This window comes from Callithrix jacchus, chromosome 12 (assembly GCF_049354715.1).
Source record: "Callithrix jacchus isolate 240 chromosome 12, calJac240_pri, whole genome shotgun sequence".
Lineage (NCBI taxonomy): Eukaryota > Metazoa > Chordata > Mammalia > Primates > Cebidae > Callithrix > Callithrix jacchus.
Window position 1 is genome coordinate 21,953,314 of NC_133513.1, and position 22,126 is coordinate 21,975,439.

Consider the following 22,126-nt stretch of genomic DNA (forward strand, 5'->3'; position numbering starts at 1 on the left):
GAATGCCTAAAATTTGCCAGGCATTATTCCAGGCAATAGATACACCATCAAACAAAAGAGTTCTTACCCTCAACGGTGATGGTAAGAGATGCAAAGAGTTTAAAAATAGGTAAAAGAGAAAAAATGAAGAGTGCTACTTTTAAAAATGTGGTAAGGGAAGACTTCTTTGTTAGGACACCTCATAAAATGAGGAATTTGTTGGCCAGGAGGATATCTGAGAAAAGAGTTCCAGTCAGTGGGAACCATAAATTCAGAGAGCCTGAGGCTGAAACAGGCAAGTATGTTTGAGAAAAAGCAAAAAGGCTGGTGGCTGCGCAGAGTGAGGCAGAAGAGGGGATATAGGCTGTGGATCAGAGGTCCCTGTGCCAGATCTTACAGCTCCTTGCAGTTCATGTAAGGACTTGAATTTTACCTGGAGTGGGCAGAGAAGCACTGAAAGATTCGCGCAGGGGTTTATGTTTAAAGCGTTTATGTTTAGTCCTGCCACTTCAACAGATAAACACAGTAACTGGTTTGCTAAGATTTAGGCCAACTCATAACCATCCTTCAACCTTTTCCTTTCAATTTCAAAACTCCTCTATGGCTTCCTCCATCTGTTCTTTCCTTCTTCTGAGAAGTGCCATCTCTGCCCCTTTAAAGAACTAACCACTTCAGGAACTCCTTGGACACATTCCTTCTTGTGAACAATCTACTTTCCCTCAAAAGCTTGTTGTGTATATGTAACTCATTACTTATAAGAGAAACCTCTGGGAGTTGGGCAAACTTTCAGCCTAAACTTCAGCCTCGAGCTTGGCTCCACCCTCCAGAATGTCTCCACCAATCAAGAAAAATGCTTTGGGCCAGTCTTGCTCCTCCCAATTGTCAGGCTACTTCTCCCTCTTCTTTTGACTGCTATCCAAAAAACCAGAAGAGAGAACTCAAGTTTCAGGGCTGCTCTTCTAGGAAACGAAGAGCATCATCTTCTCCAGCTGTGTTGGAATCTGTTAAGTCTAGTGAGTACCTCATCTCCTCTCCTGTGGAAGATTCCCTGAACTGGCACATCTGATTTTCAAGCAAAGATAATGAACAGGTGAACCAAACCAATAAATAAAAAATGCTGTCATTAAAGTCTTGGGCAGCCAAGGTTTCTCTCAGAATTTCTCAGTTATGTGATACTATCTATCAGGTGATGAGGGGTATGCACACACAAAAGGCTATAAATGTAGCAGCTGAGTTTTCATGTTGAGTCTTTTGGTTCTATTTGATTTTTTGAAAAACCATGTACATGTCTTAACTTGATATATATTTTTTTAATTTTAATTGAGCCAGAGGCAGTGGCTCACACCTGTGATCCCAGCATTTTGGGAGGCTGAGGCAGATGGATCACTTGAGGTCAGGAGTTTGAGACAAGCCTGGCCAATATGGTGAAACCCCACCTCTACTAAAAATACAAAAATTAGCTGGGTGTGGTGGCATGTGCCTTTAACCTCAGCTACTTGGGAACCTAAGACAGGAGGATCACTTGAACTTGGGAGGCAGAGGCTTCAGTGAGCTGAGATTGCACCACTGCAATTCAGCCTGGGTGACAGGGCAAGACTCCATCTCAAAAACAAAAAACAAAAAAACAAACAAACAACAACAAAAAAAACGAACAGATAGTGGCTGAGTTTTTGACTATTCTGTCTGCTTAGCTTCCCACCTTGCTCAGTGACAGACGGGAATCCATCTTCTTCTTCATCCAGTATGCATGTAAATTACCTCTAGGAAACTTTGGAAAACACAGATGCAAACCTAAGAGCAGCCACATTTCTCCTTTAGGTGGTCAAGGGCAGCTGCAAAAGTTCTGTATAGGAGGGGTTTCTGGCAGGGTCTGGTTGGGGTTGGAGAGAACAGCAGTGGCTTTACCTTGTGTTGTGGCTATATATGCTAAACCACTATTATTACTTGGATACATAGAGGGAGGAATGTTTATGGAGATGTGGGGAGGCTAAAGCCCCCTTGGCTGTATGGACAAAGAGCTTGCATTTCAGATGAGACCTCAAATACTTTCAGAAGCCCATCTGACCTGAAGTGATACTGTCTTTCTTAGAAGAGTTTTCCTTACCAGCGTTTCTGTGGCTCAGTATAAAAATCTGGACTCACCCTGGGAAAGCTATCTCAGCTCTTTTACTTACAGATAATTTTATAAACCTGTAAAACAGAAGTTGTAAAATGCTAAGATCAATGAAAAGGTAGGAAAATAACTTTGTTGAGGAGAAGGCAATCTTATGGTTTTGATTAAGAGGATGTTGATGTTTGCTTTTTGGTAACAGAATGGGTAGGTTCATTTTTTTTAATTGCATTTTAGGTTTTGGGGTACATGTGCAGAACATGCAAGATAGTTGCATAGGTAAATACATGGCAGTGTGCTTTGCTGCCTTCCTTCCCTTTACCCACATCTGGCATTTCTCCCCATGCTATCCCTCCCCAGCTCCCCACCCCACTGTCCCTCCCCTATTATCCCCAATAGACCCAGTGTGTAGTGCTCCCTTCCCTGTGTCCATGTGTTCTCATTGTTCATCACCCGCCTATGAGTGAGAATATGCAGTATTTCATTTTGTGTTCTTCTGTCAGTTTGCTGAGAATGATGTTCTCCAGATTCATCCATGTCCCTACAAAGGACACAAACTCATCCTTTTTGATTGCTGCATAATACTCCATGGTGTATATGTGCCACATTTTCCCTGTCCAGTCTATCATCGATGGGCATTTGGGTTGGTTCCAGGTCTTTGCTATTGTAAACAGTGCTGCAATGAACATTCCTGTGCATGTGTCCTTATAGTAGAACGATTTATAATCCCTTGGATATATACCCAGTAATGGGATTGCTGGGTCAAACGGAATTTCTATTTCTAGGTCTTTGACGAATTGCCACACTGTCTTCCACAGTGGTTGAACTAATTTACACTCCCACCAGCAGTGTAAAAGTGTTTCTATTTCTCCACATCCTCTCCAGCATCTGTTGTCTCCAGATTTTGTAATGATTGCCATTCTAACTGGTGTGAGGTGGTATCTCAATGTAGTTTTGATTTGCATCTCTCTAATGACCAGTGATGATGAGCATTTTTTCATGTTTGTTGGCCTCGTGTATGTCTTCTTCTGTAAAGTGTCTGTACATATCCTTTGCCCATTTTTGAATGGGCTTGTTTGTTTTTTTCTTGTAGATCTGTTTGAATTCTTTGTAAATTCTGGATATTATCCCTTTGTCAGATGGGTAAACTGAAAATATTTTTTTCCCATTGTGTTGGTTGCCAATTCACTCTAGTGACTGTTTCTTTTGCCGTGCAGAAACTGTGGAGTTTGATTAGGTCCCATTTGTCTATTTTGGCTTTTGTTGCCAATGCTTTTGGTGTTTTGGTCATGAAGTCCTTGCCTACTCCTATGTTCTGGATGGTTTTGCCTAGACTTTCTTCTAGGCTTTTTATGGTGCCAGGTCTTATGTTTAAGTCTTTAATCCATCTGGAGTTAATTTTAATGTAAGGTGTCAGGAAGGGGTCCAGTTTCTGCTTTCTGCACATGGCTAGCCAGTTTTCCCAGCACCATTTATTAAACAGGGAATCCTTTCCCCATTGCTTGTTTTTGTCAGGTTTATCAAAGATTGTATGGTTGTAGATATGTGGTATTGACTCCAATGACTCTGTTCTGTTCCATTGGTCTATATGTCTATTTTGGTACCAGTATCATGCTGTTTTGATTACTGTAGCCTTGTAGTATAGTTTGAAGTCCAGTAGTGTGATGCCTCCTGCTGTGTTCTTTTTGCTTAGAATTGACTTGGCTATGTGGGCTCTCTTTTGGTTCCCTATGAAGTTCAAGGTGGTTTTTTCCATTTCTGTGAAGAAAGTCAATGGTAGCTTGATGGGGATAGCATTGAATGTGTAAATTACTTTGAGCAGTATGGCCATTTTCATGATATTGATTCTTCCTAACCATGAACATGGAATGTTTCTCCATCTGTTTGTGTCCTCTCTTATTTCATTGAGCAGTGGTTTGTAGTTTTCCTTGAAGAGGTCCCTTATGTTCCTTGTAAGTTGTATTCCTAGGTATTTTATTCTCTTTGTAGCAATTGTGAATGGCAGTTCATTCTTGATTTGGCTCTCTTTATGCCTGTTATTAGTGTATAGGAATGCTTATGATTTTTGCACATTGATTTTGTATCCTGAGACTTTGCTGAAGTTGCTTATCAGTTTCAGGAGTTTTTGGGCTGAGACGATGGGGTCTTCTAGGTATACTATCATGTCGTCTGCAAATAGAGACAATTTGGCTTCCTCCTTTCCTATTTGAATACCCTTTATTTCTTTTTCTTGCCTGATTGCTCTGGCTAGAACATCCAGTACTATATTGAATAGGAGTGGTGAGAGAGGGCATCCTGGTCTAGTGCCAGATTTCAAAGGGAATGCTTCCAGTTTTTGCCCATTCAGTATGATATTGGCTGTTGGTTTGTTGTAAATAGCTTTTATTATTTTGACATACGTTCCATCAATACCGAGTTTATTGAGGGATTTTAGCATAAAGAGCTGTTGAATTTTGTCAAAGGCCTTCTCTGCGTCAGTGGAGATAATCATTTGGTTTATGTATTTGGTTCTGTTTTTGTGGTTAATTACATTTATAGACTTGCGTATGTTGAACCAGCCTTGCATCCCGGGAATGAATCCTACTTGATCATGATGGATAAGCTTTTGATGTGCTGTTGCAATTGGCTTGCCAGTATTTTGTTGAAGATTTTTGCATCTATGTTCATCATGGATATTGGCCTGAAGTTTTCTTTTCTTGTTGAGTCTCTGCTGGGTTTTGGTATCAGGATGATGTTGGTCTCATAAAATGATTTGGGAAGAATTCCCTCTTTTTGGATTATTTGGAATAGTTTCATAAGGAATGGTACCAGCTCCTCTTTGTGTGTCTGGTAGAATTCGGCTGTGAACCCATCTGGACCTGGGCTTTTTTTGTGTGGTAGGCTCTTAATTGCTGCCTCAACTTCAGACCTTGTTATTGGTCTATTCATAGTTTCGGCTTCCTCCTGGTTTAGGCTTGGGAGGACACAAGTGTCCAGGAATTTATCCATTTCTTCCAGGTTTACTAGTTTATGTGCATAGAGTTGTTTGTAATATTCTCTGATGATGGTTTGAATTTCTGTGGAATCTGTGGTGATATCCCCTTTATCGTTTTTTATTGCACCTATTTGGTTATTCTCTCTTTTCTTTTTTATCAGTCTGGCTAGTAGTCTGTCTATTTTGTTGATCTTTTCAAAAAACCAGCTCTTGGATTTACTGATTTTTTTGAAGGGTTTTTCATGTCTCTATCTCCTTCAGTTCTGCTCTGATCTTAGTTATTTCTTGTCTTCTGCTAGGTTTTGAGATTTTTTGATCTTGCTCCTCTAGCTCTTTCAATTTTGACGATAGGGTGTCAATTTTGGATCTCTCCACTCTTCTCATGTGGGCACTTATTGCTATATATTTTCCTCTAGAGACTGCTTTAAATGTGTCCCAGAGATTCTGGTATGTTGTGTCTTCGTTCTCGTTTGTTTCGAAGAACTTATTTCTGCCTTCATTTCATTGTTTATCCAGTCAACATTCAAGAGCCAGTTGTTCAGTTTCCATGAAGCTGTGCGGTTCTGAGTTAGTTTCTGAATTCTGAGTTCTAACTTGATTGCACTATGGTCTGAGAGACTGTTATTACGTCAGTTATTTTGCATTTGCTGAGGAGTGCTTTACTTCCAATTATGTGGTCAATTTTAGAGTAGGTGTGATGTGGTGCTGAGAAGAATGTATATTCTGTGGATTTGGGGTGGAGAGTTCTGTAAATGTCTATCAGGTTTGCTTGTTCCAGGTCTGAGTTCAAGCCCTGGATATTCTTGTTAATTTTTTGTATGGTTGATCTGTCTAATATCGACAGTGGAGTGTCAAAGTCTTTCACTATTATTGTGTGGGAGTCTAAGTCTCTTTGTAAGTCATTAAGAACTTGCCTTATATATCTGGGTGCTCCTGTATTGGGTCCATATATATTTAGAATCATTAGCTCTTCTTGTTGTATCAATCCTTTTACCATTATATAATGTCCTTCTTTGTCTCTTTTGATCTTTGTTGCTTTAAAGTCTATTTTATCAGAGGCGAGAATTGCAACTCCTGCTTTTTTTTGCTCTCCATTTGCTTGGTAAATCTTCCTCCATCTTTTTATTTTGAGCCTTTGTGCATCCTTGCATGTGAGATGTGTTTCCTGGATACAGCACACCAATGGGTTTTAGCTTTTTATCCAATTTGCCAGTCTGTGTCTTTTGATTGGTGCATTTAGCCCATTTACATTTAGGGTTAATATTGTTATGTGTGAGTTTAATACTGCCATTTTGATGCTAGCTGGCTGTTTTGCCCGTTAGTTGATGCACATTCTTCATTTTTTTGATGCTCTTTAGCATTTGGTATGTTTTTGGAATGGCTGGTACTGGTTGTTCCTTTCTATGTGTAGTGCCTCTTTCAGGAGCTCTTGTAGAGCAGGCCTGCTGGTGCCAAAATCTCTGAGTACTTGCTTGTTTGCAAAGGCTTTTATTTTTCCTTCACTTATGAAGCTCAGTTTGGCTGGATATGAAATTCTGGGTTGAACGTTCTTTTCTTTAAGGATGTTGAATATTGGCCCCCACTCTCTTCTGGCTTGTGGAGTTTCTGCTGAGAGATCTGCTGTGAGTCCGATGGGCTTCCCTTTGTGGGTGACTCGACCTTTCTCTCTGGCTGCCCTTAGTATTTTCTCTTTCATTTCAACCCTGGTGAATCTGACAATTATGTGCCTTGGGTTGCTCTTCTTGCGCAATATCTTTGTGGTGTTCTCTGTATTTCCTGGACTTGAATATTGGCTTGCCTTGCTAGGTTGGGGAAATTTTCCTGGATAATATCCTGAAGAGTATTTTCCAGCTTGGATTCATTCTCTTCGTCACATTCTGGTACATCTATCAAACGTAGATTAGGTCTCTTCACATAGTCCCACATTTCTTGGAGACTTTGTTCATTCCTTTTTGCACTTTTTTCTCTAATCTTGGCTTCTCGTTTTATTTCATTGAGTTGATCTTCGACTTCTGATATCCTTTCTTCTGCCTGGTCAATTTGGCTGTTGAAACTTGTGCATGCTTCACGAAGTTTTCATGTTGTGTTTTTCAGCTCCTTCAATTCACTCATATTCCTCTCTAAGTTGTCCATTCTTGTTATCATTTCCTCAAATTTTTTTTCAAGGTTCTTAGTTTCTTTGCATTGATTTAGAACATGTTCTTTTAGCTCACAGAAGTTTCTCATTACCCACCTTCTGAAGTCTGATTCTGTCATTTCATCACACTCATTCTCCATCCAGCTTTGTTCCCTTGCTGGTGAGGAGTTTCGGTCCTTTGTTGGAGTTGAGGTGTTCTGGTTTCGGGTGTTTTCCTCCTTTTTTGTGCTGGTTTCTTCCCATCTTTGTGGATTTATCCACCTGTCATCTGAGTGGTTGCTGATTTTCCGATTGGGTCTCTGAGTGGACGTCCAGATTGTTGATGCTGAAGTATTTTTGTTTCTTAGTTTTCTTTCTAACAGTCTGGCCCCTCTGCTGTAGGACTGCTGAGGTCCAGTCCAGGCCCTGCTTGCCTGGGGAACTCCTGTAGTAGTTGCAGAACCATGAGGGTTGCTACCAGATTCTTTTTCTGCTATCTTTGTCCCTAAATGATGCCCGCCAAATGTCAGTCTGATCAGTCCTTTGTGAGGTGACTCTTTGGATATACGGGGGTCAGGGAGCTGCTTGAGGAGACAGTCTGTCCTTTATAGGAGCTCAAGTGCGGAGCTGTGAGGTCCGTTGTTCATTCAGGGCTGCTTGGCAGGTACGTTTAGGTCTGCTGCAGCAGAACTCATAAAGCCCCCCCTTTTTTTTCCTCAGGTGCTCTGTCCCGGGGAGTTAGGGCTTTATTTATGAGTATCTGTTGCACTGTCCTGCCCAGCGAGGAGGCAGTCTAGTCACTGCCTGCCTGTAGTGGCTATGCTGAGCTCCACCCTGTTGCCGTGGGCTCTGCCCTGCTGCCGTGTGTAATTCCCTGTAGTCCTGTTTATATGGGTGTGGTTATAACTGCGGTGGTGATGGTAGCCTGCCTCTGTAGTGGTGGACTCTCTCTGTTATGGCAGGTTGCCTCGGCAATGGCAGGCTGCGTCACCAATGGCAGAGTACCTCTGTAGGCGTCGCGTGCCTTGGTAGTGGTGGACGCTTCTCCCCCACTGAGCTGCACCGTCCAGGGTTCAGCTGTGCTTGCCATTAAACTCTCAACCCTGAGCGTTTCCAATTGCTGTTTTGTTTGTTTTTGTGGGGGTGGGACCCACCGAGCCCGATCACCTGGCTCCCTGCCTCAGAGACCTTTTTTTTTTTTTAAGTTGAATGGTTGACTCTCTCCCAGGTGTTCCACTCTCCTGCTGAAAGGACACCGGGATCTGTGTGATTTCCCGTGCAGTGACCCACTGTGCCGGCTGAAACAACGTTGCTGCCCAGGAATCTCCTGGCCTAGCTTTCTGTTTTAAGTCCCGTTTAATCAGATGAATGTGCTAATCTGCCTTCCAATTGCCAGTTTAACAGGGCAACCAAACCAGTGTATTTTGTATGGAGTGCCGTTGTGCTGCAGCCCTGGCCCTAACAGCTGTGCTGGCCCAAACAGCCGTGCTGGCCCAAACAGCCGCACTGGCAGCCCGTGGGGCTCCTATACCTGGGAATCTCCTGGTCTGTGGGCATTAAAGATCCATCTGGAAATGCGGTGTCCACTCACCCTCTGCACTTTCACTGGGAGCTGCAATCCTGAGTTGGTCCTACAGCGCCATCTTCTCCTGATCGTGAGGTGTCTATTTCATATCACCCCTCCTTCTGAGTCTCACTGAGTAATACACACCTGGGGAATTGTCAGGAGTCTATTTCGTATGGCCTGCATTCAGAGCCTCATTGAATAATGCATACCTCCTGGGCTTATGAGAACCCTGTAGTCTCAGCTACATGGAGGCGGAGATCACCTGAGTCCAGGGAGGGGCAGTCGACGCTGCCGTGAGCCATGATCATGAGGTCAGGGCGGATCAAGTGGTCGGGAGTTCCAGACTGGCCTGGTGAATGTAGCGAAACAGAGGGAGACCCGGGTGCGGTGGCTCAAGCCTGTAATCCCAGCCTCGCAGTCCCCAGGGACACAGGGCACCAGGGTGACGATGGAAAGACTTCACAGCAGTGACTCCACTTCTCCCTCTGGAAAATCCTTCGGTTAGTTTCATTTTAAGCTCCAAATGACTGGTCAATTTTCCTTTCGATGTACATTTGAAGGATTCTGAATGTGGTGTAGAGTACTGTATGGGGGCTAGGGCAGAAATCATACTAAACTCTGATTCTATTCAGAATTAGCAAGCCCCAATCATATTAATATTTACATCATTATTTAATATCTTCCTTAATAGTCTATAAACTTTATGGGAGCAAGACTAGCTTTGTCTTGTTCACAGCTGTATTTTCAGCATTTAGTACAGGTCTAGCATATAGCAAGTGTTCAATAAATACACGGTTAATGAATAAATGTACTATCCAATTTAAATATGTGTGCATGTTTGTACATACTTGTCTGTAAAATGAAAATAATAATATCTGCAAAGTGCTTAATAGTACAACCACTTGCCAGATCTCAGCAAAAATGTTACCTCTCCAGAGAGACCTTCTAAAAGAGTATCCCTTTTCTCCCACTACTCTCTTTTCTTGTGTAAGATCGCATTTATTTGTTGCTTTGTTTAGTATGTGTGTCTTTCCACGAGAGCAAGGAGGACCTTGTCTCTTTCATTCCCTCTTATATCCTCTATGTCTGAAATAATCATGGCTAGTGATTAAGAATTGTTGAATATATAAATGAATCATGCCAACCTACCAAGAATGAAGCACAAGATCTTAAGATATTTGTCCAAATTCCTGCCTCTTAATAGGATCAGAAATTTTTTCCCAATACTTCTCAACCATTATAAAAATACTATTCATTTTCACATTCAAGTAATGAAAGAATCAGGACATTCCTTTTGGAAGAAATAGTTTCAAAATTTTATCTAAATTGCAAAACTATACAAACAACTCAAGTGATCATTGATGGGGGACTGGTTTAAGAAATTACAGTGCAGCTCTTCACTAGAATGTCATGCAGCTGTTATAAGAAAAACCAGGACAGAGATGAATGTGGTGGCTCCCACCTGTAATCCTAGCACTTTGGGAAGCTGTTTGCATGTTTGTGTATATTTCCTTGTCTGGAAATGGAAATTATAAATAACTGCAAAGTGCTTAGCACAGGAGGATTGCTTGAGGCCAGGAGTTTGAGACCAGCCTGGGCAAGATGGCAAGACCCCATCTCTAAAAAAAATTTTAAAAACACTTAGCTGGGTGTAGTGGTACACACCTGTGTGTATTCTGGAGGCTGAAGCAGGAGGATCACTTCCTCCCAGAAGTTTGCGGCTGCAGTGAGCTATGCTCATGCTACTGCACTCCAGTCTGGGTGACAGAGTTAGATCCTGTCTTTGCAGGGGTTGGGGGGAGAAAATAAATAAATAAATAAATATTTCACTAAAAAAATGAAGACCTCTGTGCACTGGTACAGAAAGCCCTCAAAAGTACATGGTTAAAAATGTTTTTAGTGGGCAGAATACTGTGTATTCTGGGGTCTCTGCTATGTAAAATTGGTGGAGAAGTAAGATCTATATTCATAATTTGGTTGAATGCACATAAAGAAACCTTGAAAAGTAAGTAGAAATAATTATGGTTTCCTGGGGTGAGAGCAAACCAGGCAGCTTTGAGACTAGAGGTGGGAGGCAGATTTTTTTTTTATGGTATTTTGAGCCATTTGAAGATATTATGAAAAAAAAATTAAAAACATAGAGAGACAGTACTGTTGATTGCTTAACTTCCTTCAGTTAAAATAAACCTGATACCAATTCTGTTCAGAGGAGAGCAGCCAAAAGCACAGGCTGTGACTTGCCAGCAAATGGCAGGGACCAGTAGTTTCCTCCCTACCTAATCCCCAATGCCAAACAGAATGATATTGTTGGACTTAAGGTCTTAACCTGTAGGGAAACTGGGATTCAGAGTGATTTTACTTCTGTTCTTAAGAGCAGCCTTTTCTCTTAAAGCCTGCCAATAAATTTTTGTGAATGCTTCCCCTCCCATGGAATATATAGGCAAGAGAACCCTAGATAACACTTTACTAAACTGGACCTTAGAAAAATCTTATCTTGAAAAGCTTTCTCCTCAGTTTTTCTGTATTTTAATGTTTCCTATCAATCTAGTTCTTATCTACTATTAATATAGATTAGCATTGTCCAAAAGAATGTTCTACAACAAAAGAAATGTTTTATGTCTGTACTAACCTATATACAATAGCCACTGGCCACATGGGGATATTAACCACTTGAAATGTAGCTAGTGTGACTGATGAACTAATTTTAAAATTTATTTAATTCAATTTTTTTAAAAACTGCCAATGTAGACAGTGTAGTAGTCACATAAATCTGGTTCAAGCAGTAAAGGCACATTTCAGATCTATCCCTTCTGAAAAAGCCATTTATTCATTCAACAAACATATGCCAAGTACTTACTATGGGCCAAATGCTACTATAATTTCAAGGGATAGTGGCATGAACATAACAGAAAAGGCCCCTGCTCTGGTAGAACTTACATCACAGTGGCCAGGTACAGTGGCTCATGCCTGTAATCCCAGCACTTTGGGAGACCAAGGTGGGTAGATCACGAGGTCAGGTGTTCAAGATTAGCCTGGCCAACATAGTGAAACCCCATCTCTATTAAAAAGACCAAAAATTAGGCGGGTGTGGTGGCGGGTGCCTATAATCCCAGCTACTCAGGAGATGGAGGCAGAAGAATTGCTTGAACCTGGGAGGCAGAGGTTGCAGTGAGCCGAGATCATGCCACTGCACTCCAGCCCAGGCAACACTGCAAGACTATCTCAAAAAAAAAAAAAAAAAAAAGGAACTTACATCACACTGCAAAGATCAGCAAACTGCAGCCCATGGGTCAAATCCAGCCCTCTGCCTGTTTTTGTATAGCCTTTGAACTAAGAATGTTTTTTTTTTTAATGGTTGAAAAAATAACTAAAAGAGGAATACTAATTCATGACCCATGAAAATTAAATGAAATTCTAGTTTCAGTATCCATAAATAAGGTTTTATTGGAACACAGCCATGTCAAAATTTATCTATGTATTGTCAATGGTTGCTATCTCAAGGGCAGAGTTAAATACCTGTAGCAGAGACCATATGGCCCACAAAGCCTCAAATATTTACTATCTGGCCCTTTACAGAAAAAGTTTGCTGACCCATATTCTAGTCAAGAGTAAAATGCTTGGCACCATGATAAGCATTTCACATGCATTATCACATTCAGTCTTCAGGACAAATCTCTGATGGTGACTCTGTTAGTCGCTCTGTTGGTAAAATGTGAAACTGAGGTTCAGAGTGATTAATAATTCAAATAAGGTCATGCAGTTCATAAGAGGCAAAACTGGGAGACAGTATCACATGACTATATGACTTAGTAGCCAATATATTTAGCCATCATACTATAGACTGTTGCTTTTCATACTTGAATGTACATACCATTTACCTGGGATCTTGTTAAAATGTCAACATCTACTAATTCAGTAGATCTGGAGTGGGGCCTGATAATGTGCACTTCTAACAAGCTTCCAGGTGATAATGATGATAATGCTGGTTCATAAATCACAGCCTCTAAATCAGTGATTCTCAACTATCACTGTTGCCCATTAAAATCTTCTGAGGAAATTAAAAAAATATGTGAATGGGCAAAGAGCCCACTCCCAAATATTCTGATTTAGTGGAGCCAAGACCTAGGCATCAGAGTTTGTTTTTAAACAAAGTTTTCTTGGTAATTCAAATGTACAGCTGAACTGTGAACCATTGCTCTATTGAAATCCTGTTGAATGATAGTAAAAACATCCAAATGGGAATCCGAAGACCAGAGTTCTAGTTCTAACTCTGGTATGACAGAATGAAGCAGGCTGTTCCCTTCTCTGGGCCTCTGGTTTTCTTTGCAGGTGAAAAATGAAAAAGCTGGAACCAGATGGTCTCAGACGGCACAAGATCACTGACTTGTCATGTCTTCACACAAACAAATGAGAGGGGCAGAAGTACCCAGGTTTCCTGATGCATTGGATATATCAACATGACATCCAAACACTGGTCCATTTAGAGTGTTTATAATCTGCAATTATGCATTGTTTTGGCAATGTATCAATACAGAAATGTTTCCACATAGCCAGACTGCTTTACACAGAACTGTAATCAGAATGATGATTTAATGATTATGAGAGTAATACATATTGCATTATAGGAAATTTGGAAAATTATAGGAAGTATAATGAGGAGAACCTCACTCATAATCCCTAGAACTGTATTTTTAACAGCCTCAACCAAATAAATAACATGTAATCAAATGATTTCCCACAGAAGCAGGTGATGGCCCAGAGGGGCCTCCTCCACAAAACTCCTAAATGTTAAAGCCCCATTATTACATCTCCAGTAAATGCAGCTCTAAGCCTAGACTTGAAAGTAGTGAGGGCCCCTATTGAGAACATGGGAACTGCAGCCTATAAACTAGACAGTTTATAAACTGTGACAGTGCTTTCATGTCTAATTGGTACTACCATTGGGCTACTGTCGGTTGCTTCATCTACAGAGTATCCACTTTGAAAAATGTTCCTTAACATTTCTGCCCTACTTTGAAATCTGCAGGTGAAAGACATCAGACAAAAAGGCTTAGCCCCTTGCTTTCAGCGAGATTAAGTGGGTGACTCAGGTTTTTAGTTCTTTAGAAATGCATATAGGAGTCAATAGGGCACAGTATTCAGGAGAATGGGCTTGGACCTGATAGTTCTGGGTTCCAATCCAACCAATGCCTCTTACAAATAATTTTCTCAACCTGTAAACAGAGATGACAATAGTACCCACTTCACAGGGTTTCTCTGAGGATTTAATAATGAATTGTATATAAAACACTGAGCACAGTTTTTAGAACACAAAATGTACTCAGAAAATGGTACTATCATGATGATTGTCAATAATAACAAAACTTAGCCACTTTGGGGTATGGCTACCTTCAGGGACAGAAACAAATATATGTCCTTTTTGCTTGTCTTTTAGATGAACTGGTCTCTGTGCAAATCCTGAGTGCTAAAAGATCCAACAAAACTGATGCTAGCTCATGTCACCATGAAGATGCTACGTCATGCCAAGTGCTTTCAGCGCCTGCCAATTTCTGGTTCTGTGAGGGCACTGCATAAAGATAATAGAACAGCAACCCCTCAGAATTTCTTCAATTATGAATCCATGAAACAGGACTTCAAACTGGAGATTCCAGAGTATTTCAACTTTGCTAATGATGTCCTGGACCAATGGACTGATAAGGAAAAGGTATGGGGCAAGGGCCAGTCAGACCACAGTTTCTTAACTGGGAGTAATTTTGCCCCTAGGTAACATCTCTAATGTCTGGAAATACTCTTGTTGCTGTGACAGGGGTGGAGACAGTTTCTACCGATATCTAACAGGTAAAAGCCAGGGATTCTGCTAAATATCTCGTAATGCACAGAGCAGCCCCCAGAACAAGGAATTCTTTGACCCAAAATGTCAAGAGTTCCATGGTTAGTTGAGAGACCCTGGATTACATAAATGTAGAATTCCAGGTTGATTAAAAAAAAAACAAAAACAAAAAGGAGAAGTGTGTAAAGTAATTCCAGGAGTCAGAAATGGTAGAAAAGAAGGCACAGATAAATCATTGGAGAAAATGTAAAGGAATGCAAGAATTCTCACTTATTGTAAAGAAAAATGATCAGGCTAAATGGGAAATGATGTGGGCCAAAAGAAACGACATGGCTTCCACCATCTAGAAATAAGGTCCCCAAAGTTATTATTTTTTTCTGTTATTTTTAGTTACATAATAATTATACATGCTTATGGGGTACAGAGATGTTTTTTGATACATGTATAAAATGTGTAGTGATCAAATCAGAGTAATGAGGCTACCCATCATCTCAAACATGCATTATTTCTTTGTGCTGGGAGCATTCAAAATCCTCTCTCCTGGCTTTTTAAACATACACAATAAATTATTCTTTACTGTATTTACCCTATAGTGCTAGAGAACACTAGAACTTATTCTTCCCATTTAGCTATAATTTTGCATCCATTAACCAATGTCTTCCTATCCTCCTCTCCCTACTACCCTTCTCAGCCTCTAATAGCCACAATTCCACTCTCTACTTCTATGAGCTCTTTTTTCTTTTTTGAGACAGAATCTCAAGCTGGAGTGCAGTGGTATGATGATCTTGGCTCGCTGCAACCTCAGCCTCACATGTTCGAGAGATTCTTGTGTCTCAGCCTTCCAAGCACCCAAAACTACAGGCACCTGCCAACACACCGGCTAATTTTTGTATTTTTAGTAGAGACAAGGTTTTGCCATGTTGGCCAGGCTGGCCTTGAACTCCTAGTCTCAAGTGATCCACCTACCTCAGCCTCCCAAAGTGCTGGGATTATAGGCCTGAGCCACCCGCTGTGCCTGGCCAAGCTCTTTTTTTTTTTTTTTTTTAAGAGACAGAGTCTTGCTCTGTTGCCCAGGCTGAAGTTCAGTGAAGCTCATTTTTTTTAAGATCTCAAATATGAGTAACAACATGTGGCATTTATCTTTCCATGTCTGACTTGTTTCACTTAACATAATGTCCTCCAAGTTCATACATGTTGCCATAAACAAAAGAATTTCATTCTTTTTTATGGCTGAACAGTATTGCACTGTACAATACTATACCACGTTTTCTTTATCCATTCATCTGTTGATGGACATTTAAGTTGATTCCTTATCTTGGCTTTTATGTACAGTGCTGCAATAAACATGGCAGTGCAGCTATCTCTTCAATATACTGATTTTCTTTCCTTTGAAAAAATATCCAGTGGTGAGATTGCTAAATCATATGGTGGTTCTAATTTTAGTTTTTTGAGAAGCCTTTATATTGTTTTCTGCAATGGCTATAGTAATTTATATTCTCACTAATAGTGTTTAAGAGTTCCCTTTTCTCCACATCCTCTCAAGCATTTGTTATCTTTTGTCTTTTTGATAATAGCCATTCCAACTGGGGTAAGATGATAACTCATTGTGGTTTTGATTTGAATTACCCTGATGATTAATGATGTTGAGCATTTTTTCATATACTTGCTGCCAATTAGTATGTTTTTTGAAAAATGTCTATTTAGATCCTATGTCCATTTTTTAATTGAATTATTTGTGGGTTTTTATTTATTTATTTATTTATTTATTTATTTATTGCTGTTGAGTTATTTACATTCCCTGTATATTCTGGATATTAGTTCCTTGTCAGATGAATAGTTCACAGATGTTTGCTCCCATTCTACGTCTTGCCTCTTCTGTTGATTGCTTCCTTTACTGATCAGAAGCTTTTTATTTGATACAGTCCCATTTGTCTGTTTTTGTTTTTGTTGCCTGTTTTCATATCCTTATCCCTTAAATATTTGCTAGGGGAGTCTCAGAGCCTACTCTGGCTCAGAAGGCTGTCCGATTTTATTAAATTTATTCTAAAATTTAAAAAAATAAAAATATTAAAATTTAAAACAAAAATATTTGCCTAGACCAATGACTTGAAGCATTTACACTATTTTCATCAGTTGTTTTATAGTTTTGAGTCTATTTGTCATGTAGTTATCTGCTCAATGTTTTGGTCCTTCTGATAGGACGTGAGTACTGGGCATCTTTAGTCATCCATCTTGATGATGTCTCTCCTAGAGATATTTCCCAATACTCCATGCATGTTCTAACTAATGACTTGTGAATTTTCTTCAGCTAATATATTCCACTAAGTCAGCTGACCCAGAAGTTAGCTGTATAACAACCTTTAAATCCATGACTGGTTTGTCTTTCCTCAGGCTGGAAAGAAACCTTCAAATCCAGCCTTCTGGTGGATCAATGGAAAAGGAGAAGAGGTGAAATGGAGTTTTGAGGAATTGGGATTTCTGTCCAGAAAACTTGCCAATGTACTTTCAGAAGCCTGTTCCCTACAAAGAGGAGATCGAGTAATTTTGATTCTGCCCAGGGTCCCAGAGTGGTGGCTTACAAATGTGGCCTGTCTGCGAACAGGTTAGTAATGTTTGCTTTCTGATCATATTTAAACTAAGCTGGATGGGAGATTTTCCTAAATAATCATAATATATTTATTTTGGTGTGGGCTTATTGTCAAAAAGTATCTTTAAATTATATAAAAGTGTTAAGTCATGGTAGGCTAATTCCTTATCCCTAGGTGGAACATCTTTAAAGGATAACCTTAGAGTTATAGGCTCACGAAAATTGTTGTGTTGGCCTGATTAGAAAGAAAAGAACCTGGTTCTGCCTCCTGGTTGTTGGTTTCTTGAAGAACCCTGCTGGAGAAAACTGGTCCTTCCCAAAGTAAAATAACGAGCCAGTGTCAAGAGTCCAGGAATGGCAGATATATGTTCCCCAATCTTCTTGCCTGCTGTGTCACCTGGGAAGAGTAAAACCTATTGTGAAGTGAATAACCTCCATCCCTGTCTTAAGGGTCTGGAACCTAAGGGTGGTGGGGCCCAGGAGGCAGATTACATATTTTTGAGAGTCCATTTATCCTTTGAGAAAATTATATCCAAAGCTTACTGAGCACTGTTCTAAGTTCTTTACATCTTTTAACTCATTTAATCCTCTAATTATCCTATAAGGGAAGTATTATTATTATAATATCATTTTACAGATGAGAACCTGAAGCTCACAGAGATGAAGTGGCTTGTCCAAGTCTCAGCTATAAGTGTGTCTGGCTCCAGGACACTCTTAATCATTATACTTTATCTTACAGTATAATATACAACCAGCAGGAATAGAACCACAGAAAAGATGAATGCCTCCACCCTTTCTTTGGAAAGAAATTATAAAACAATCATGTACATTTTAAGAGGCACTAAGTTGAAGTAGTCAAGTTCACAGTTCTGGAGTCAGGCTACAGGGTTCAATTCCTGCACTGTCACTTACTACTTAGGTAATATCTTGGGCAAGTTATTCATAGCTTTTTTTTTTTTAGGTTTTTTTGGTGGGGACTGAATGAGTTAAAACATATAATCAAATAATAAATATTGGGTAATATTACTTTTCAATCAAAACTTTCTTCAAGCTCAATGTTATGGATGGTCTTCAAATAAAGAATAATTATCCAGTATTTAACATGATTTCATGTTAGGCCAAAAGGGTCATAGACTCTGAAATCCCTTGAAAGGCAAAAGCAAATAAATGGAAGTAAGATAAATAGATACCTTCCTCATAAACTGACTAACTCATTCTGAGAAATCCAGAATGTATGGATGTTATCTACACTACTCTAACTAACATAATGAAAAATACCCTTTCTTCTAAACACCATTTCTTTTCTGCTCCTTTAGGGACAGTTTTAATCCCAGGAACCACTCAGCTGACCCAGAAAGACATTCTCTACAGACTTCAATCTTCAAAAGCAAAGTGCATTATCACCAATGATATTTTAGCCCCAGCAATAGATGCTATTGCACCCAAATGTGAAAATCTGCACTCCAAGCTGATTGTGTCACAGAACTCCAGAGAGGGATGGGGGAACCTCAAGGAGATGATGAAGTGAGTAGCCATGTTTGTTGTAGAACAGCTTCACAAAAGGAAAGGCAACAATAAAAAGATATTCAACCCAGTAGTGATTAGAAAAATGCAAATGAAAACCATAGGCAAAGGAAACAATCGGTAGTTACTGCTGTACTAATAGTGCTAAACTCCTAGGTGGTAAGGAGCTTGGAGGGCTTTTTGTAGGTTGGGATCCCCTGAGATGGAGATTGGTGTATAAGAAGTTTGTTAAGGAGTTCTGTTGGTATTAACACCTGTGAAGGAAGAGAAAGAATGTAGGATTGGGTAGAGAAAGAAATTTATTTGTGATGTATTCCTTGCAAAGCCTTCAGTCAACCCACTGGGACTTCTGAAGGCTGAACAGTTCCCAAAGCTATTCCCAGCTAAGGTAATAGGTCCTGGCCTTTCTACACCCACATTGGTCAGTAATTATGTGGGCTGACCCTTGGAGGCAAGACCTTTAACAAGGCAGCTCTCTTCAGTCAAGGCATTCTCTAAAGAGGGCTCCCAGCTCCTGTGGGGATTAAGTCCTTCATTCCTGCAGAAGGATCTTGGAAGTGCATCACAGCATCAATCACAGAGCTGTTATGATCTCCCAGGGAAACTGATCACAGTCAGTCCTTCAGTGTTGGCTATGCCATTCCCTTGCTGACAGCCAACACTGGTATCAAGTTAAAATAAGAAAAACACTTAATGTTAATCAGTGAAATTATAAAACTGAATTTCACTGATGTTCAAGCCTAGCTTAGGGGGCTTCCATGGGTTACTTGGAATTCTTACCAAGTACTGGCTATAACTTAGAATTGGGCTGGCAGCAAAGTCCTTCACTAGAATGAGCTTCCTATCTTTACTCAAGGATTTGGGAGCATGCTTGCAACTATGGACTTGTTCCTATAACATTTAAAATTACTAATATTGAGTTCTTGCCAAAGGACAAGTACTGGTCTAATAAAAATAATGTTGTAATTGCAATCATAGCTTATATTGATATGGTTATGTACCAGAAACTATTCTAAGGACTTCAGATATATTACCTCATTAAAACGTCCCAGCAACCTAGATACTATAATTACACAGATGAATAAGGTCAAATGCTAGTACCTAGCAGAGCTAAGTTTCAAATCCAGGTAGTATGGTTGCTGAGCCTACATTCCTCACTTCTGTATGTACTGCTTCTAGTAAGAGATCAGTAACTCTGCCTCAGGTTTTCAGGGCAACCGTGTTGGTAACAGAAGTGATAGGAACATGACTATAAATACTATTTTTAATTAATTAAGATAATTATGGAATCATAGACTGAACATTTGGTGTAGCTCTGTCAGGTTTTGAAAACAGCTTTTCAGCCAGGTGCAGTGGCTGATGCCTGTAAATCACCACTTTAGGAAGCTGAGGTGGGATGATGGTTTGAGTCCAGGAGTTCAAGACCAGCCTGGGAAACAGTGTGAAACCTCCTCTCTACATAAATAAAAATAATTATACATAGTGAAACCAGTTCTCTACATAAATAAAAATAATCAGCCAGGCATGGTGATGCATGCATGTAGTCCCAGCTACTCGGAAGGCTGAGGTACGAAGATCACTTAAAGCAAGGAGGTTGGGCCACTGCATGCCAGCCTGGGCAAGAGAGACACACAGATAGATAGATAGAGAGAGACAGAGGAGACAGAGAGAGGAAGAGAGAGAGAGAGAGAGAGAGAGAGAGAGAGAGAGAGAGAGGGGGACTGCCTCAAAAAAAAAAAAACTCAAAAAAAAAAAAAGTAAGAGCTTTTCTATATTTCTTATGAATGACCTGGTTGTTTCCACTCATTCTCATACACTTGATATGTATGCACAGCTGCTCTAATGTGTGACTTGTATAGAAGTCTGATTATCCTTTGGAACTAAAAGGTTTTCTTTCTCTTTAACTGGAATTCTTTCTTCCCTGGATGAATGCTTTAGATCCTGTTTAGTCTTATTGTTTACTATATCCAGAACTATGTAGACACTCTGTGGGAAACAGAAAAACCATCCTTTCATAGTTGGCGGTTTTTTTTTTTTTTTAGAAAAAGTCTTGTTCTGTCGCCCAGGCTGGAGTGCAGTGGCTCAATCTCGGCTCACTGCAACCTCCACCTCCTAGTTCAAGCAATTCTCCTGCCTCAGCTTCCCAAGTAGCTGGGATTACAGGTGTGTGCCGCTGTGCCTGGCGAATTTTTGTATTTTTAGTAGAAACAGGGTTGCCCCATGTTGGCCAGGCTGGTCTTGAACTCCTGACCTCAGGTGATCCACCCACCTTGGCCTCCCAAAGTGCTGGGATTATAGGCCTGAGCCACTATATCTAGCCTCAGCAAACATTTTCTGTAAAAGGGACAGAGAATAAATACTGAAGGCCTTGCAGGCCATATAGTCAGTCTCATCACAGCTACTCAACTCTGTCATTGTAGTGTGAAAGCAACCACAGATAATACATCAATGAATGGGCAATAACATTTACAGAAACAAGAGGCAGGCCAGATTTTGCCAGTAGGCTGTAGTTTGTTGAGTCATCAGTCCCTATAACTTTTACTAACATGTATTGTATTAACATACTTATTTTTAAAAATCACATTTTAAAGCATCCACAGGGGAGGGGAGGGAGAAATTCTTCCTTATCCATGATTGCAAGATCACAGACTCCTCACTCTGCTGGAGGTATGATTAAAATGCTTAAATCCTTCCTTATCATAGAATAAATAGCCAGGAAAGCAGCTATTATAAATGGGCTTTTGAGGAGAAAGTTAGGTTTTGATTCTAGAAAGCACCTAAAAGGAAGAGAAAGTGATGGCTTTTACCTCGTAATTCAAGCTAAGCCACTGGCACCTGATTCGTGACATGAAGAGGTTCAAGGGGATAGCTTCTCAAATCTTTTTCAGTGGTAACAGTCTGTGACACTGTTTAACATGCAGTCATTATCGTTTTTCCCTTGCAGACATGCCAGTGACAGCCACACCTGTGTGAAGACAAAACACAATGAGATGATGGCCATTTTCTTTACTAGTGGAACAAGTGGATCTCCGAAAATGACTGGGCACACCCACAGCAGTTTCGGTTTAGGATTATCTGTAAATGGAAGGTATACTTCCACAGAAGTGCAGCTTGAAGTGTCAAAACTGCAAAAATGATGATTTATGTACTGGTCTTTTTGGGGGCGGGGGACAGAGTTTTGCTCTTGTTTCCCAGGCTGGAGTGCAATGGCACAATCTTACTTAGCTCACTGCAACCTCTGCCTCCCAGGTTCAAGCAATTCTCCTGCCTCAGCCTCCTGAATAGCTGGGATTACAGGCAGGTGCCACCATGCCTGGCTGATTTTTTGTATTTTTAGTAGAGATGGGGTTTCTCCATGTTGGTTAGTCTGGTCTCGAGCTTCCGATCTCAGGCGAGTTGCCCACCTTGGCCTCCCAAAGTCCTAGGATTACAGGCATGA

At 40.3% G+C, this 22,126-nt stretch overlaps 2 protein-coding genes across 6 annotated transcripts in view; one reads left to right on the forward strand and one right to left on the reverse strand.

Moving 5' to 3' along the window:
* ERI2 (ERI1 exoribonuclease family member 2) overlaps positions 1-22,126 on the reverse strand; it is a 67,335-nt gene that overhangs the window by 17,541 nt on the left and 27,668 nt on the right. For 2 of the 5 annotated variants that reach the window (XR_008475364.2, XR_004731760.3), the window contains exon 10: positions 21,495-21,652. Coding sequence is in view for 1 of the 5 variants with exons in the window: in XM_017978794.4 (XP_017834283.2) it covers positions 21,572-21,652 (81 nt within the window). In the remaining 4 variants the exon portion in view is untranslated. Of the gene's footprint in view, positions 1-16,316; positions 18,942-20,712; positions 21,653-22,126 lie in introns of those variants that run through there. The other 3 variants (XR_001914771.4, XR_004731761.3, XM_017978794.4) reach the window with 3 other exon arrangements.
* The window catches only part of ACSM3 (acyl-CoA synthetase medium chain family member 3), a 46,261-nt gene that overhangs the window by 7,134 nt on the left and 17,001 nt on the right, over positions 1-22,126 (forward strand). The window contains exons 2-5 of the mRNA XM_002755959.6: positions 14,181-14,450; positions 16,968-17,178; positions 18,480-18,687; positions 21,632-21,775. Coding sequence (XP_002756005.2) covers positions 14,232-14,450; positions 16,968-17,178; positions 18,480-18,687; positions 21,632-21,775 — 782 coding nt within the window. The 5' untranslated portion in view covers positions 14,181-14,231. The remainder of the gene's footprint in view (positions 1-14,180; positions 14,451-16,967; positions 17,179-18,479; positions 18,688-21,631; positions 21,776-22,126) is intronic.